Below are 18,372 nucleotides of genomic sequence, written 5' to 3' on the forward strand. Positions count from 1 at the left end.
CAAATCCATCTATCAAAGGATGTTTTTAGAGAGGGGTACCTCCTGCTATCGGAGACAGTCAGAGAAAGCTAATTTGGATGCCAAATTGTTGCAGTCGCCAGGCATTTTCTAAAGCTCGGGAAGCTAATAGTATTATTAGGAAACGCAGACCTTGAGAAGAGAGAGTTGTTCACAGGACCAGGGAGGAGAGCAGGGAGGTGAGAAGGAAGGGGCTGGGGGAAGAGAGGGCAAACTGCCCAGCCCGGAGTTAGCCTGCGGGGGGTTGTGTTCCCGGCTCCTCAGCCATTCCTTCTCTGGCTCTGCTGCTTCCAGGAGTGGCTGTGAGTCTGCATCCAAGGACGTTGTCCCTGATGACTTGGATGTCCAAGTTCTGGGAAGAGCCTTCTTGGTCACCGGAGGGAACAGCGGCATTGGAAAAGCAGCCGCCATGGAGATAGCCAGGCGAGGTGAGCAGCCTGCTAACTCGTGGGCGCACTGGGCCCTAAGGCCAGCCTGTGGTCGGGCCGTACCTGGGAGAGTGCCCTGTGTCACAGGCAGGTTAGGAAGGCCCCAGCTGGCACAGCCAGGAGCACTGGACAGTGAAGCCATGGTGATGGGCACAGCTGCCAGCTTTGTGAGCTGTGCACAAGCTTCAAGCTAGAAATGGACAGGAGTTCCCCTTGTGGCTCAGTGGATGAAGAACCTGTCTAGTATCCATGAGGCTGCAGGTTTGATCCCTGGCCTCACTCAGTGGGTTCAGGATCCACAGTGTTGCTGTGAGCTGTGGTGTTGGTATGTCTCGGACCCCCCATTGCCGTGGCTGTGGCGTAGGCCGGCCGCTACAGATCTGATTCGACCCCTGGCCTAGGAACTTCGTATGCTGCAGGTATGGTCCTAAAAAGAAAGCTAGAGATGGACAGAGCCAGTGACTGCAGGAGGCTTTCCTCAACCTTTAATTTGCAGGACAGCTGGGGTCCTGTCCACATGTCAGTGTTTGTGATTGAGAGCAGTGAGGGGCTTCAGCCATCTCTAGGCATCTGAACAACCAGTGGAACCTTAAAAATACTTGGATCACTGGCCTCTAGTTCCTGTCTTCTCAGCAAGGATGGGGTGGGAGGTGTAGGAAGGAGATAGGGAGTCCACCCCCCTTTGCCTGTGAACTCTGCTTAAGAACCAGCACCCCCAGAATAAGTGGAGAAGGGGGTGCCTTGAACCTCCTTCTTCCTTCCGGGTGTACTGGTACCTGGCCTCCAGGGTGACAGCAGCTGGTGGCAGCCTCTCCTTTTTCCCTTCCCTGACCTTCGTTCTGGGGAGAGGCTCTCCACGTGACTGTAAATTATTCAGTCAGCTGAAGTCTTCCTCCAGCTAAATGCCAGAATCTCCTGCCTGAGCTCACCTGCCCTGGGTCACTAAATAGCACTGCGGTGGCGAGAAAAGTCTGTCATGTCTCCCCAGAGCCCCTTCTCCAGGAAAGATGGATGTTCCCGCATAAGTTGGGGAAATACCATGGTAATTTATCACTTTTCAAGATGCTCGAGATTTTTTTTTCCCCCTCTAATGTTGTTAGGCATTTTCCAGGGGAATATGCTACCATTTGGAGCTCTGCATAATTCTCTGCCAAGTCGGGGAAGATGAGCTGCATCTTAGCAACTGGGAGGTCCTCTAAGAGTTGTGAGGAGGAGGAGAAAGCAGAGGGGCTGGTTATGTGGTTAGCCTGTAGCCTCCCGTGAAACAGACTGCATTTAATAAAGCGGGCTCTTTTAGGTGAGCTAAGCAGGTTCCGTAATGATTGCGTCTTAACTGCCACAGCCAGAGCATCCCCCTTTAAATAAGATTTGATTGATATGATATTGCCTTTGCTGGAATAGTCTGAGTGTTGTTTATGGATTTAACTCTTCAGTAAAGATTTATCGAGTTCCTACTACATATTAGGCTGGTGCTTCTCAACATGGGCTGAACATTAGACGCACCTGGGGAGCTTAAAAAGCAGGCCCGGGCCCATCATCTAGAGCTTTAAAAACTTCCCAGGTAGGTCTTTTTTTTTTTTTTTTTTTTGGTCTTTTTAAGGCCGCTCTCACGGCCTTTGGAAGTTCCCAGGCTAGGGGTTGAACTGGAGCTGCTGCTGCCAGGTTACACCACAGCCACAGCAACACGGGATCCAAACTTTGTCTGAGATCACCGAAGCTCATGGCAATGCCAGATCCTTTAACCCACTGAGAGATGCCAGGGATCAAACCCACATCCTCATAAATACTAGTCAGGTTCTTAACCCACTGAGCCACAAGAGAAACTCCCCTTGGTGGGTCTAAAGAGCAGCAGTCTGTTGAGCCCCCTGTGTCAGGTGGGACCAGGATCCACCCTTCTTATCCTCATGTATTCAGACTCTAACCAACCAGGACATTGTCCCCAGTGCACCATCAATCAGCCCAGGTAGCAGGAGGACGGGTCCTAGGATCACCCTCTCTGTTACACCTGCTGCTCTGACTGTGGGAACCATCTGTTTAGATTTCCCAGAAACAGTCTGCATTTCAGATACTCTTTCTGTGAGCCCGTACCTCTTAATTTTTCATTCGGAAAGCTGGTCTCCATAGCCAGGGCTATCGCTGTTGCTCACGGATGGTTTTGTTGAATTCCACCAGGTGGCACAGTTCATCTGGTTTGTCAAGATCAAAACTGAGCGGAAGATGCCAGAGGTGAGATCGTCAGGAAGAGCGGGAACCAGGTGAGCTGCTCTCTGTCCCTCCTGCTGCGGGGGCCAGGGCTGGACTCCAGGGTCATGCTCCCCACACTGGTAGTGGCCTGTTTGTGCTACCGCTTGGGAGTTGGGAGGCAGCCTTAGCCAGTGAGCTGGAACTGTGCTTTTCAGAGACTGGGCTGCACACAGGGTAATGGGGGCAGTGGGGTTTGCCCATGAAGGCAGCAGACAGGGGCCAGTCTCTGTGGCAGAGATAACACACAGGACAGCGGCACTGCTGGGGGTGCCCCCAAGAAGGAGCCCATGTGAGACACTTCAGGGGTGCCTCTGGGTGAGCCAAGCTATAAACTGACCCAATGGTCTGCAGATAAAGAGCGACAACAAACAACATTTTAGCTTTGACGAGAGCCCCCCGCCTTTTTTTCTTTTTCTTTTCTTTTTCTTTCTTTTTTTTTTTTTTTGTTGCATGTGGAGGTTCCCAGGCTAGGGATGGAATCAGCCACAGCTGCCGGCCTACACCACAGCCGCAGCAACACCAGATCCCAGGAGTATCTGCGACCTACACCGAAGCTTGGGACAACACAGATCCTTCACGCACTGAGCAAGGCCAGGGATTCACCCGAATCCTCATGGTTACAAATTGGGTTCTTAACCTGATGAGCCACAACGGCAACTCCAAGAGTCACTTTCTATCAAGAGCTTTCAGAGCTGGCTCACCTGCGAGGGCTTCCTCTTCTAAGAGTCAGAACCAGGACTGGCTACGTAATCTGTGGGCGCAGTGCAGGGCTCTGGTGTAAAGAGCCTAAGAATTAGAAGACAACGAAGGCAAAGCATTAAAACAAGTGGGGCCCAGATGGGGGCCGTGCACCTGCACAGGTGGTACCCGGTGGAGCTGGTCCCCTGGAAATCGTTGAACCCCCAGTGTCAAGTGGAGAAGAGGGGATCCGTCAGTGACCACGGGCCCCCACCTTCCTTCAAGAACGTCCTCCTTCCAGACCACCTGGGGCTTCCTCCCTGCCCTGTGCACCTGCTCCTCCCACTGCCCCCATACCTGCTGCCCATGACTGGGGGGGGGGGGCATGGGAGGGGTAGATAGCACCCCACACCCATAGGCTGGGGACATGACCAAAGGAAAAAAGTACCCCCATCTAGAATTTTGCACTGCTCATGATGGTTATTGTTTATCTTTAAGTAACGTTTTTCAAGGCAGGCGGTGTTCCTTTCCCCTGGTGGCAGCCTCTTGCCATCAGATACCTCCCAGGGACTCCGCGCCGGTGGCAAGCATGAGGGTCTCTCAATCTTCCTCTAATGTCTGCAAGTGCGTCTGCGATCCGGGCCGCAGTTCTGGAGATGGAAAGCTGGCTGTCTGCCTGCTGATAACTTTCAGCGGTGCTGCTGCTGCGGGATGCAACAGGAATACTAATCTCGGGCCCCGGGCAGGGGAGGACTTGTCTGGATTCCAGCCCACTGTGGTTTGGGCTGCATTTTTTACACAGTATTTATATAGAAAAAGATGACAGTGTGGCTCTTAATCACGTGGAGCCCAGCCTCTACCAGCCGCATCACCTTTGGGACGTAGAGGTGAAGGGGGAGCGCCCTGCTCCCAGGCTCAGGTCGCACCACCCCCTCCCGCCACTCCTCCAGCCCAGGGCTGGGGTCTTCCTGCTGCTGCTGGTCTCTGGGTTTCTTCACCACCTGAGTTCTCATCTTCCTTCTCCTCCAGGAAACCAACCCTGTATTCAGGTCCCTCTGTTGAAAGGGGTTTCTGTTAGGCCCTGACTGAATTACATGGTCAGTAGCACGACATGGGACATTCAGGGCGTCGTAGCAGGTAAAGCTTTCCATCAGTAAAAGCTATTATTGTTGTGGCTCAGCGGGTTAAGAACCAGCATTGTCTCTGCAAGGATGCGGGTTCAATTCCTGGCCTCTCTTGGGGTTAAGGGTCCAGGATCTGGCGTTGCCACAAGCTGCGGCATAGGTCACAGATGCAGCTTGGATACCGTGTCGCTATGACTGTGCTGTCGGCCGGCAGCTGCAGCTCTCATTTGACCCATGGCCCAGTAATTTCCATGTGCCACAAATGTGGCCATTAAAAAAACTACTGTTGTTATTATTGCTGTTGTCAATATTGTTTATGCTAATATTATTACCGTTACTGACCTTACATTCTCTGCTTTTCAAGTTCGTGGATCTCTGTAATCAGTGCTTAGGCCTATGGAGCAGGGAGGGCACTGGTGGGACTGGTCCTGGACACACGGTTGGGTTGCATCAAAGACTAGTGGTCCCCAGGGCAGGAGAGCCTGGGCAGGTGTGCAGCAGGCCAGCTGAGTTAGGTGAGCGACAAGGTCATGTGGGAACCAGCTGCTCAGACACACTGGCTTGGTAAGATCAGGTGTATGGACTCTGGGGAGGTACATTTCCTGCATCGGGGCTCTTTCTGGAAAGGGTATGTATGGCCCCAAGCTTGGGGGAGGGAGTGCTTGTCTCAGAGCAAACGCCTGGCTCACTCAGCCCCCACTGTGGGCTCTGCAGCCCACCGTGTCTAGTGCAGAGTCCCTGTGGAGCCAGGGAGAGACTGAGAGTGGGCCCTCCTTCAGCTTCTTGCTACAGTTCTTTACCAGCTTGCAGCGTGGATAGAAGCACTATAAACTTCTGGCTCGCAGTTAGCACCTTGGGCAACATTTAAAAAAATAAACTTTTTTTTTGTTTTTGTCTTTTTAGGGCTGCTCCTGCGGCACATGGGGGTTCCCAGGCTAGGGGTCGAATCGGAGGTATAGCTGCTGGCTTACGCCACAGCAACACCAGATCCTTAACCCATTGAGCTAGGCCAGGGATCAAACCTATGTCCTCATGGATATTAGTCAGATTCGTTTCCACCAAGCCACGATGGGAACTACAAAAAAAAAAAAAAAACAAAACTCTTTAAAATAGTGTATTTATTTATTTTGTCTTTTTAGGGCTGCACCCATGGCAAATGAAGGTTCCCAGGCTAGGGATCTAATTAGAGCTACAGCCACCGACCTATACCACAGCCGCAGCAACTTGGGATCTGAGCCTCGTCTGTGACCTACACTGCATCTCACAGCAACGCTGGATCCTTAACCCACTGAGCTAGGCCAGGGATCAAACCCAAAACCTCATGGTTCCTAGTCGGATTCGTTTCTGCTGCGCCAAGACTCCCTAAAATAGTTTTAGATGTGCAGAGAAGTTGTGGAAATGGTGCAGGCTTTCCATTGAGCCCACACTCATTTTTCCCTTTGTTAATATCTTGCATGCGTCTGATGCTTTTGTTACAACGAATGAATCAATATTGGTGTATTATTATCAACTGAAGTCCATTCAGATTCCCTTAGTTTTTACCTAACATCTTTGTCTGGTCCCAGATCCCATCTAGGATCCTCTACTGCTATTAGTTGTAATGTCTCATCAGGCTCTTCTTTACCGTGACAGTTTTTCAGACTTTCCTAGTTTTTGATGACTTGGATGGTTCGGAGGAGTGCCGGCCAGGGGTTTTGTAGACCATCCCTCAGCTGGGATTGGTCTGCTGCGTTTCTCATTGATTAGAATGGAGTGATGGCTTTCGAGGAGGAAGATCTCAGAGGTGCGGTGCCTGGGCAGCCTTTTCACCCCTGGCCTGCTCCCCACACGGCTGGAGGGTGCTGTAAATGCACCCTCTGTCTTGTGGAGATTGACCTCACCCACAACTAAGCACCAAGATCAAAACCAAGGCTTTCTCCTGTCCAGCTCTCCCAGGCCCACATGGAATTCCAACTTCTTAAGAATTGCTGATTCAGCATCCGGAGTACTAGACCTTAATATCAACCACCACATCGTTCCTACATAGTGATTTCCACGGCTCAGGGCACATTCATGCAGTTTCCCTTTTGCGCTTCAGATGCACCCTCTGCCCGGCTCGTGACTCCTGGGCCACCTGTCCGCTAGATGGTGGCTCATCTATAGAAAGGGTCCCCATTGAGTTTTGCTCAGTTTCAGTAACCACGCTTGTATCCCAGGTTTAGAGTGAGTACAGGGGGCCTGGTGGCTCCTGGGGCCAGCAGGGTCGATTGGCAGATCGGGGTTTTAGTCTCAGGCACCTGTTCCTGGTGCCTCCTCCTGGCCACTGCAGACTGCTGGCCTCTCCTTCTGGTGCCTTCTGGCTTCCCATTTTCTCGCAGAGGGAGCCGGATGATTGCCTTCCCCTTTTCCTGATGCTTCATTTCACCAGGCTCCGCGGTTGGTTTGTCGAGAACAGCAATTCCCTCTTCGCTGCTGCTGCCGCCTCTTTTTAATTCTCAGCCGTCTGGGGCACTCTTAGGAAGCTCAGGGAGACTGTGGGATGATCAGAGTAGAATTGCTTTTAGCTGACTTGAGTTTTGTTCATTTAAATTTTGGTTTTGGTTTTGGTTTTTGGTTTTTTTTTTTTTAACCTAGATTCTGTGTGCGTGTTCCGCAGCCCTGCTGAGTGGGAGGGAGTTTGGGGGTGGTTGCTTGGAAGGCCTCACAATGAAAGGATTGGTGTCTAGACTCGGTTTGCCATCCTTGGTTGAGGCTCCCAGCCGACCCAGGCGTGAGTACGCAGCCCTGTGTCCACCGTGGCTGGGCGGGGGCCTGCAGGGACTTTTTAAAAGAGCCCAGTCCTGTACAGACAATGCTTTTCCTCTCCCTTGAAGGTAGAGGAGTATTGAATTGTGCCAGACTAAAGCCAAATACGGTGTTCACGCTGATTACAGACCTCTGAGTCATGAAAATGTGGGGTTGCTTCTGTTTTCTTATTCTCTGAGCCTTTGTCTCCGGGTAAGAAAATATGTTTTATCATCAGGAGAAAGAAATTCCAACTTGGCTTCAGTGGCTCAGTTAATGGGGACACTGAGGGAGGGCACCGCCGTCTGCTCTACCATGGGAGTCGTGGCTGTTGCTCAGTCTTGCCTGCAGGTTCAGCTCCCAGCAGCAGGAATCCCTGCCCTGGGTTGGCGGTAAGTCCCCAACGTCCGCTGGGGCAGAGGGAATCGCCGCGCGTTCCCTGGATGCTGAGAACACAAGCTGCGTTCAGTGCGGGCACAGAGAGCAAGGGCTGGACAACCAGCCTGCATTGGGCGTGCATTGTCTGCATTGCCTGGCTCTGTGCACCAGAAAGGGGGAAGGGGACCCTGAGCGGGGGGTTCTGAGTTCACTGGGGTGGGGGGGGGGGCGCCTCCAGAGAGAACCATGTCACAAGGCAGAAATTGACCCATGTCCTAAGCAAGGGCTGAATGACAAAGGAACTTGTATCTTGTCGTTGTGATGTGCCTTGGAATTCTCCTAGAAGCAACATATTGACAAAAGCCCCCAAATAACTGGTGGGAAACTGTGACACATCCATGCTAAAGTAAGTTTAATGGCCATTAAAAGAAATAAAGTAGATTTATTTATTTATTTATTTTGTTTATTCACTTTTTAGGGCCACTCCTGTGGCATATGGATGTTCCCAGGCTAGGGGTCGAATCGGAGCTGTAGCCCTGGCCTACACCACAGCCATAGCAACGCGGGATCCAAGCCGCATCTGCGACCTACACCACAGCTCATGGCAACGCCGGATCCTTAACCCACTGCGAGAGGCCATGGCTTGAACTCACGTCCTCATGGATACTAGTCAAGTTCATTAAATGCTGAGCCGCGATAGGAACTCCAAAATAAGGTAGATTTGTCTATAACAAAAAAAATCTCCTTGTTAAGTAAAAAAGGATATAGAACAGTGTACAGTCAGATCCTATTTATGTGGAAAGGGGACGTACGTACACACACAATGCTTATAATGTATAATGCCTAAAACGTGTATAAATATTGTATGTACTTAAAAAATTTATGGATGATTCATAAGAAACTGAACAGCCATGTAACTTTCTAGGAGTGAGATTTTTCCATTTTGTATCATTCCAAATGATTTGATTGTTAAAACCATTTTTAATGAAAAAAATGCATTTATTTATTTTTTAATCTTGGCACTTTCTTTGTTTCCTGGTTTAGAACATCTTTCTGCATATTGTGGACTTGTCCGATCCCAAGACCATCTGGAAATGTGTTGAAAATTCCAAGTGAGAGCATACCCTCAATGTCCTGGTGAGTTTCGTAAACATGAGTAGAGGATAAATCTCGTGTGTGCATTTCTCACCTGTGTAGATATAGACGGATGTGTGTGTTTGTGGGTCTTTATGGCGACAGCTTAGTGAGGATCTTTTATGGCCTGTTCGTGTCATCAAGTCACTCACTGGATTCAATCTAACCACATTAGATTTGTGGGGAAAGGAAAGGAGCAGCCACTGGGTTTATGGGGGAATGGGAAGGTTCCATTTTCTCATAAAGTGATGATTGTAAACTGGTAGCTTTGAGCTCTGTAGATTTGAGGATGCTTATATTAAAATTAGAGGCTAAGGAAGTTCCCGTTGCGGCTTAGCAGAAACGAATCTGACTAGTATCCATGAGGGTACAGGTTTGATCCCTGGCCTCCTCGCTCGGTGGGTTAAGGATCCGGTGTTGCCATGAGCTGTAATGTAGGTTGCAGATGCGGCTCAGATCTGGCATTGCTGTGGCGGTGGTGTTAGGCCGGTGGCTATAGCTCTGATTCGAACCTCCATATGCCCCAGGTGCGGCCCTTTAAAAAAAAGACAAAAAAAAAAAAAAAAAAAAAAAAATCAGAGGCTCAGGAGAAAATAAAAACAAAGCACTTAGACCAAAAGAAGGTCCACTGCAGACAAGCACATCTTTTAGTAACAAAGTCAGTTACTCGGCAGAGAAGGCCAGGAGGACCCGTGTAGGTTGGTGTCCTCCTCCTCCTCCCAGATAGTCCACTTTGAACTGAGCTGCTTTTCTGCCCAGCTCATTTCTAGTGTGTTCCAGAATGTTCATTCAGGCCCAAGTCCAGTCCTGTGCTGTCCAGCATGGCTGTAGAGCCTTTGCAATGTAGCCAGCCCAACTTGAGATGTGCCATCTGTGTAAAAATCAGCTGTTACTGAAGATTTGGCTTGAAAGGAAAGTAAACTCTCTCATTAACGTCTTTATATTGAATTCATCTTGAAATGAACTATTTTGGATATATTGAGTTAAATAAAATATATTATTAAAATCATTTTAGTTCCCGTAATGAACCAGTGGTAACCAACCTGACTAGTATCCATGAGGACGTGGGTTCGCTTCCTGCCCTTGCTCAGTGAGTTAAGGATCCAGTGTTGCCGAGAGCTGTGGTATAGATGGAAGACACGGCAGGGATCTGGCGTTGTTGGGGCTGTGGTGCAGGCCAGTAGCTGCAGCTCTGATTTGACCCCTAGCCTGGAAACTTCCACATGCCATGGGTGTAGCCCTAAAAAAAAAAAAAAAATCAATTTTACCTGTTTCTTTTTACCTTTTTGATATGGCTACTTTTTAGAAAACTTAAAATTGCATATTTCTGTTGGACAGCGCTGGTCTAGATGAATCCCTGGGGCATTTTATTATGAGTTAGGTTGCCTGGCCTGGTCATTGGAGGTCTTTGCACAGTTCTGTGGTTGACTGGACTATACAAATGACATTTTCTAGAAAAAGTTTTGGAGTGAAGGGCCAGTTGAGCAGAGTTGTTGTCATTAGATGAAGGCGGGACCAGTGGTGGTGGTGGAGATGTGGGGTTTGGAAACATGTCCTTTGGCTTATTCTCCTTTATTGTGAAATGGGAACTGTAATTTCTAGACAGTAATGCAGGGTGCATGGTCAATAAAAGAGAGCTCACGGAAGATGGACTTGAAAAACACTTCGCTACCAATACTGTGGCTAAGTGGAAAGAATTTTCTTATTTAGTTTTAGCAAAATAAATGTAAACCTAGATGACACTGTGGGTGGATCAGAAAAACAGTCATCAGTGTTTTGGCTTCTTGGTCCTTGGTGTGATTGCATTTGCTTTAAATTCACCTTTCACTGCATTATTGTATCTTCATGAAACACTCTCTTTTCCCGCTTTTTATAGTAAGTGTTAGTGCCAGAAATACTTAGTATTGTTTTTCCTCTAGGAAGCTCAAGGCTCATGAGCGATATGACTTGGGTGAAAAGGGTAGGTTCCTCTTAGGTGGAGAGGGAAGGTAGGGAAACTGCAGCCCGATGAGCTTCCAGCCAGGGCCGAGGAGGGTGCAACCACGAGCAAAGAATATGTGCCAAGAGGGCATTTACCTGGAACACAGGACCGCTGCGTTCCTGGGCCAGCGGCATCAGCATCCTTGCGGAACTTGGTTGGAATGCACATTCCCAGGCCTCGCCCCCAGATCTACTGAACCCAGAACTGGGACGGGGCTGAGATGTCAGTTTTAACAAGCCCTCCAGATGATGCTGAGGCCCACTAAAGTTTGCAAAGCAAACTTAGTTAAAAGTACCCAGCTTTTAACCTTTCCGGATTTTCTCCTTTTCTCTTTCTCCCAGGGGTGTGGAGTTCAGATCTTCCTCAATTTACAGTGGGGTTAGGTCCCAATCTACTCATTGTTAAATTGATAATATCAAAAGTTAAAAATGCATTTAATCCACCTAATCTACCAAACAGCTTAGCTTAACTGGCCTTAAAAATGCTTAGAAAATGAGGGTTAGCCTACAGTTGGACAAAACCATCTAACACAAAGCCTGTTTTATGGTAGAGTATGGAATGTGTCATGTAATTTGTTGAGTACTAGACTGAAAGTGAAGAACAGAATGGTTCTAAGTGTAGGAATCGTTTGTTCTTGTGATCGCCTGGCTGCCTGGGGGCTGCAGCTCACTGCCCCGGCAGCACGAGAGAGCCTTGCGCTGGATATGAGCAGCCCCTGGGCAGGGGGCGGGGGTCCCAATGCCCCATTCCAAGTACACTTTCCACTGAATGCGCATCACCATCAGACCCCTGTAAAGTCGAAAAATCAAAACCCAAATGGTTGTAAATTGGGGACCGTCTGTAGACTGTTTAGGTGCCTTTCAGCTTGGAGATGAAGTGAATCTAAGATACTCCCCAATGACTGTACCACTTCCTCGTCAGAAGTGAAGCTTTTAATAAAGCGTTTTAATTAATCCTAAATCATAAAATGAATGGTGGGAGTTCATGTGGTTATTGGGATCGTTGAGGATGTCCATTAAATAGCAAACCTCTTGGAGTTCCCGTTGTGGCTCAGCGGTTAACAAATCTGACTAGCATCCATGAGGATGCAGGTTCAATCCCTGGCCTCCCTCAGTGGGTTAAGACCCAGCGTTGCCTTGAGCTGTGGTGTAGGTTGCAGACACAGCCCAGATCTGGCATTGCTGTGGCTGTGGTGTAGGCCATTGGCTACAGCTCCGATTTGACCCCTAGCCTGGGAACCTCCGTGTGCTGTGGGTGTGGCCCTAAAAACCAAAAAAAAAAAAAAAAAAAAAAAAAGCAAACCTCTTCCCACCCAAGAACTGAACAATCGGAGGAGTAAGACAGCGGAATAATGGATAAAAGTCAAAAATCACCTGTTGCTACTGATAAGGCTGACAGAGGGCATGGCTCGGGTGAGCAGCGGATGGCCTCCGTAATGTGGAACCCCAGCATCAGAGAGCCTCACTTGCTCCGTGGCAGCGGACAGGCCTCCAACACCACCAGTCCCTCCCAGGAAGAGGAGATAGCCGGGAGCAGAGCTGAGCAAGTCCAGCTTATTGCTCCCAAATTTACTCAGTTTCTTATTTAAGTGCCCCACGTCCTGGCGATGGAGGGAGGAAGGGGCTGAGGGAGAACAGAGCCCCACTGTTGTCCATGAGGAGGGGAACATCAGGAGTGGGGAAGGACCTTTCTCCCTTGCAATGAGGTTGCATTTATTTCTTTTTAAATAAATACCTGGAAGCTCGCTATGAAATGTTGCAGGTTTAGTGCAGAATATTTCCATCTTTTGCTCTGTTCCAAATATGGTATCCTTGCCCAGTGTACCCAAAGTCCGCAAGTGTATGGTTGTGCTGGGGTTTGCCTTCTTACTCTACTGGGTGGCAAGGATTCCCAGGGTCCTAGCAGCTGCCCTCCCAGATGGCTGCTCCCCAGGACCAGCTTTGTGATCCGTGGGGCCCAGTGCCAAACAAAAATGGGGGGCTCCTGTGTTCAAACAGTGCAGGGCCCTGTGGGGTTGCACAGGATGAAGCCACCCATCCACCATTCAACAAAATTCTACTAGATGTTTGCTGCGTGCTGGGCACAAGTGGTATTGAACACGGCTGTGTCACTGGACCGTCAGGGCCACCCTCTGATGGAGGTATTCCTGCCTCTACAGCACAGATGAAAAAACTAGGACTGAGGGAGGTTGTATAACTTGCCCACGGTCAAGTGGAGGAGCCAGAACTTGAACCCAAGTCTGTCTGCCTCCAGAACTCAGGAGAAATTCTTTCAGCCTGCAGCACCTCCTCTCTCAAATCCATCACTGTGTTACGATGAAATAATTGCTAAAGGAGGCTGGGAGGGGAGTGGCCAGCCGTGCCAGGGGGAGCATGGCCCAGAGGCTGGGGGCATGTCTTAGCGGGCCTGGGAACACGCGTGGCTTGAGGATAGAGACAGGTCTGATGGGTGCTAAGGAGGCCGCCTTTTTGATGATGCAGAGGGTTATGTTGTACTTTTGTAGGGATCCAGTTCGCTTCCAAGGACCTTGCTGTCTCTTCATTTTCGTTTCCTGTTTGTGTTAGAAACACTTTATTGATCTTGCCAACCTCTCTGAGATGCATAATAAGTCTCCTGCTTTATGTTTATTCATCCTCTCCTGAGGGGGTGACACCGTCCAGTGAACACGGAGGCAGGTCAGCGATGGAGAGGAGGAGGAGGTACAGAGAGGAGCAGATACTGTCCTTCTGAGCAAGTCCAGAGCCCAGCCAGCGGCCCAGACCTCTGTCTGAATCCTGGGAAATTGCTGGCTGCCTTTCTAACACGAAACATGTTTTCCCGGCCTGATTACGTAACACGGGTTAGGTTGTTTTCTATTCTCTAAGACTCAGTTGGGCCTCTAGAAATACTTCCAGTCCCCAGCCAAGCATCAGTAGGATCCTGATACTCTGAGGACAGGACGGCACCGGTATTTGCAGAACTCATCCCCAGCTCCTAAGGGTTTGGAGGAGCGGGGGTTAGTTACGTGGGAGATGCTGTCAGAGCCCATGGCTGCACGTGGCCCTTTGGGAGGACGTCGTTGCATATGAACTAGATAAAGTTTGGAAATCATTCTCTCTACCCTTTGGTGGGGTGGGTGGGGCACAGAGAGCTCCTCCTGGTTCACTGTCCTGGGGGACAGAGGTGAGCTGCCCGGGGTGGGTCTGTGGGTAGATGAAGCGTGGAGGTAAGGTGATCTCACGGAGCGGATTCCGTTTGGGGCTCTTCACGCCCCTGCATTTTGGGTCTTTTTGAATCATGTATGTTTTGCATTCAGGGGCATGAAGAGTCTGTGAGGCGTGAAGAGGAAGGGGGCTGGCGGGGGGGCCCGCGCTGAGCGCTGGGCTGGCAGCCGATTAAAACCCTCAGCCGCTCTCACCCGCGGGACACAAGACGAGGACCCTGATCCGCCTCCCCCAGGACGGCTGTGCCGTCCATCCGTTGACTAATAAACAGGCACTGGTGCCTCAGCCCCCTGGCGGAGGCGGGGACGTTCAGCTGAGGTCATTTTGGAAGGACGTCCGTACGTCAGTGTACAGTCCGTGTGCCGCCACCTCACCTTCTGGTCTTCGGAGCTTTCTACTCACTGGCACAGCTCCATGCCCAGTGATAAGTGCTGTTTAAACCAGAGACGCAGGGTCTGGAAAGACCTTAATGAAAATAGTGACAACAGTGTCACCAGTAATGGCACACACGGGACACTTTCCGTGTGCCAGGGGCCACACCGCTTTTCTTGGATGATCTCCTGCCGTCCTCGTAACGGCTTTGTAGATGTCCCAAACAAGGAAACAGGATCAGCAGTGGTGTGAAATCAGCCTATGACTCGCCTTCTTAAACAAAGGATAACAAAGTGATCGCTGGCGCATTTTGGGTATGGGGTTGTGTCTGTCAGCTCTGGCTACATAACAACTTGCAGATCTCAGCGGCATACGATAACAAGCATGCATTTCTTGCTGACTCTTAGGCAGGTCTGCTGGGTGGGCTCATCTCAGCTGAGCTCAGCAGGGCATCTCTAAGCAGCAAGTTGGCTCTGGTTTGTGTTCCAAGTCCTTGCATCCTCCATGGACCATTAGGCTGGACAGCGTTTCATACAGTGGCGATAGCAGAAGCCCTTCTTGCTTCACATCTGCTGACGTCCAGCTGAGCAACACAAGTTGTTTGTGTTGATCACAAATCAAGCCCCAAATCAAGAGTCAAGGAAACAGAAGTTCCCGTGGTGGCTCATCGGGTTAAGAACCTGGCATAGTGTTGGTGAGGACGTGCGTTAGATCCCTGGTCTCGCTCAGTGGGTTAAGGATCCGGCCTTGCCCCCTAGTCTGGGAACTTCCATATGCCTCAGGTGTGGCTCTAAAAACAAAACAAGACAAAAAGAGTCTGGGAAACATAATCCTCCCAGGAAGGTGGGGAAGAGGAGGTGAATGTTGTCAGAATCTATGACAGGGTCTATTTTATTGCATTCTGATTCTTTGGAAAGGCGTCGTCTGAGTTCAATATGGTAACTATTAACCCCAAATATTTAATGAACAAAATATCTTATTTGTTCAGTGAACATTTATGGAGTGGCCACCACATGCCAGACACTGACCGGAAGTTACAGGGACTCCTGGTCCAGTGGGGGACTCAGGCACATCGGCAACTTCAGTAACCGTATGGTGGGTTCTCTGTTCATCCGTGAAGGGAGCTGGGGTCCACACCCCAGGAAAGCAAAGAGCGGCACTTCCTGTTCTTTGGAATAAGCTCTTAAACACCCAGTGTGTTTGGCGCCAGCCATTCTCATTTGTCAGCAGTCCTCACCCTGAGCTTCACCCATGCACCGTTGGGCTCCGAAAACCTCCTGGCAGCTCCCAAACCTTCCGGATTCCCAGGGAGACACAGTACCTGGGAATCCAAATTCCGTCACCTGGAATTGAAGTCATTTGTTACTGTCACCTCCCTACCTGTCCCGATGTACTTTCTCTTATTTCCCAGTGTGGGTCCACTGCCAGGCAGCCCATTATTTTTGGAACTTGCCGTCAGCAGGATACCTCCATGCTTTTGTCCCTGCGGCTCCTGAGCCTGGAACAAGCCCTTCCTGGGTAACTTTCACATCTCCTCCGTGACTCGGCCAGTACTCCTTCTCCGGGCTCCCAGAGCACCGTCTGTGACCCTGTCTTAGCACTGCAGAAGTACCCCGTTGATAGGTGGTTTCCTATGTAGAGTCGCTGAGGGCAGGTGCCGCGCGGCCCTCAACGAGGAGCTCTGTCCATTGTGAGCTGACTCACTGGGTGATCCGGCTCCTTCAGCTACATGACTATGTGCCACTTGTTTAAACCTCCCCAAGTCTCACATTTCCATTCCGTAAAATGGGATAATGATACTTCTATAGGCTAAAGGTGAGGATTAAAGAAAGAGTTGTAATTCCCCAAAAGAAAGAATGTGTTCACACAAAAACATGCACACAAATGTTTATTGCTGCTTTGTTTTTGTTTGTAATCACCCGAAACTGGAAACAACCCAGATGTCTTTCAACTAGTGAATAAGCTGTGGTTGCTTCCATACAATGGGGTGCTATTCAGCAATAAAAAGGATCAAAAGATTGATGTTTGCAGCAATGAGGATGCTGTGAGTTAATGCATTGGTGCAAGTCAAGCCAGGATGCACCGAATGATTCTATTTATATGACATTCTTGGAAGAGGCAAACCCACAGGGACTGAGAGCAGATCAGTACTTTCTGGGTTGTGGTGGGAGGAGGGTGTGACCACAAAGGTAATAGATGAGTGTGAGAGCATATTTAGGGTGGAAAATATAGGAATAAAAATATGCAAGAGAAACCAAAATTCTCCTATAATTCTATCATTAAGATATAACCACCAGTGGAGTTCCTGCTGTGGTGCATTAGGATCAGTGGCCTCTCTGCCGTGCCAGGTTCAACCCCTGGCCTGGCACAGTGGGTTAAAGGATCCCATGCTACTGCAGCTGCAGCATAGGTTGTAACTGCGGCTCAGATATGATCCCTGGCCCTGGAACTCCATATGCCACAGGACAGCCAAAAAAAAAAAGATATAACCACCACTAAGGAGTTCCCATTGTGGCTCTGCAGAAACAAACCCGACTAGTGTCCATGAGGATGCAGGTTCAATCCCTGTAGGCTGGCAGCTACAGTTCCAATTGGATCCCTAGCCTGGGAACCTCCGTATGCTGTGGGTGCCACCCTAAAAAGACTAAATAAATAAATAATATAAGATATAACCACCACTAATACTTTTGGTCTGTTTTCTCAAGCCACTTTTCTATACGTGTCCTCTGCCCCCAATAGGAGTTACACTGTATATACCATTCTGAGTCTTGTATTTTTCTTTTTTTTAAAACTCAACGAATTTTATTATATTTATAGTTGTACAACCATCATCACAACCCAATTTTATATTTCCATCCCAAACACCTAGCCCATCCCCCCCCCCAACCTGTCTCCTTTGGTAACCATAAGTTTTTCAGTCTGTGAGTCAGTTTCTGTTCTGCAGAGAAGTTCATTGTATCCTTCTTTTTAGATTCCACATATAAATGATAGCATATGATCTTTGTGTCCCACTGTCTGACTCTCTTCACTTAGCATGATAATTTCTATGTCCATCCATGTTGCTGCAGATGCCATTACTTTATTCCTTTCTATGGCTGAGTAATATTCCATTGTGTATATGTACCACATCCTTTACCCACTCCTGTGTCAGTGGATGTTCAGGTTGTTTCCATGTCTTGGCTATTGTACGTAGTGTTGCAGTGAACAATGGGGTACATGTATCTTTTCGAGTCATGGTTTTCTCTGGATAGATGCCCAGGAGTGGGATTGCTGGGTCAAATGGTAACTCTTGTTTTTAGTTTTTTGAGTAATCTCCATACTGTTTTTTGTATAGTGGTTGCACCAATTTATATTCCCACCAACAGTTCACGAGGGTTCCTTTTTTCTCCACACCCTCTCCAGCACTTACTGTTTGTAGACTTTTTGATGATGGCCATTCCACCTGGTGCAAGGTGATATCTCATAGTAGTTGTGATTTGCATTTTTGTAATTATTAGTGATGTTGAACATCTCTTTATGTGTTTTTTGGTCATCTGCAAATCTTTTTTGAATTGTCTGTTTAGATCTTCTGCCCATTTTTTGATGGGGTTTTTTTTGGTATTGTGCTGCATGAGCTTTTTATATATTTTGGAGATTAACCCCTTATTAGTCACTTCATTTGCAAATATTTTTTCCCATTTTGTGGTTCTTTTCATTTTGTTTAGGGTTTCCTTTGCTGTGTTTTTAAGTTTAATTAGGTCCCATTTGTTTATTTTTGTTTGTATTATCATTACTCTAGGAGGAGAATCCAAGAAGATATTGCTGCTGTTTATGCCAGAGAATGTTCAGCCTGTTTTCCTCTAAGAGTTTTATAGTATCTGGTCTTATATTTAGCTCTTTAATCCATTTTGAGTTTATTTTTGTGTATGGTGTTAGTGTATGGTGTTGGAATGTTCTATAAATATCTATTAAGTCCATCTGGTCTAATGCATCATTTAAGGCCTTTGTTTCCTTGTTGGTTTTCTGTCTGGTTGATCTGTCCATTGCTGTAAGTGGGATAATAATAGTCC

At 48.7% G+C, this 18,372-nt stretch overlaps 2 protein-coding genes across 29 annotated transcripts in view; both read left to right on the forward strand.

Moving 5' to 3' along the window:
* Positions 1-18,372, forward strand: part of CKAP2 (cytoskeleton associated protein 2) — a 327,617-nt gene that overhangs the window by 299,153 nt on the left and 10,092 nt on the right. The window lies entirely within an intron of this gene.
* Positions 1-18,372, forward strand: part of DHRS12 (dehydrogenase/reductase 12) — a 47,988-nt gene that overhangs the window by 3,911 nt on the left and 25,705 nt on the right. For 21 of the 28 annotated variants that reach the window (XM_084981724.1, XM_084981721.1, XM_084981727.1 and 18 more), the window contains exons 2-3: positions 2,619-2,701; positions 8,678-8,770. In XM_084981724.1, coding sequence (XP_084837850.1) covers positions 2,664-2,701; positions 8,678-8,770 — 131 coding nt within the window. In that variant the 5' untranslated portion in view covers positions 2,619-2,663. Of the gene's footprint in view, positions 1-312; positions 447-2,618; positions 2,702-7,493; positions 7,648-8,677; positions 8,771-18,372 lie in introns of those variants that run through there. The other 7 variants (XM_084981726.1, XM_084981720.1, XM_084981725.1 and 4 more) reach the window with 2 other exon arrangements.

This window comes from Sus scrofa, chromosome 11, assembly GCF_054392235.1.
Source record: "Sus scrofa isolate SSC_HxYL_T2T_F1_AM1 chromosome 11, Sscrofa_HxYL_maternal_Yorkshire_Landrace_v2.0, whole genome shotgun sequence".
NCBI lineage: Eukaryota > Metazoa > Chordata > Mammalia > Artiodactyla > Suidae > Sus > Sus scrofa.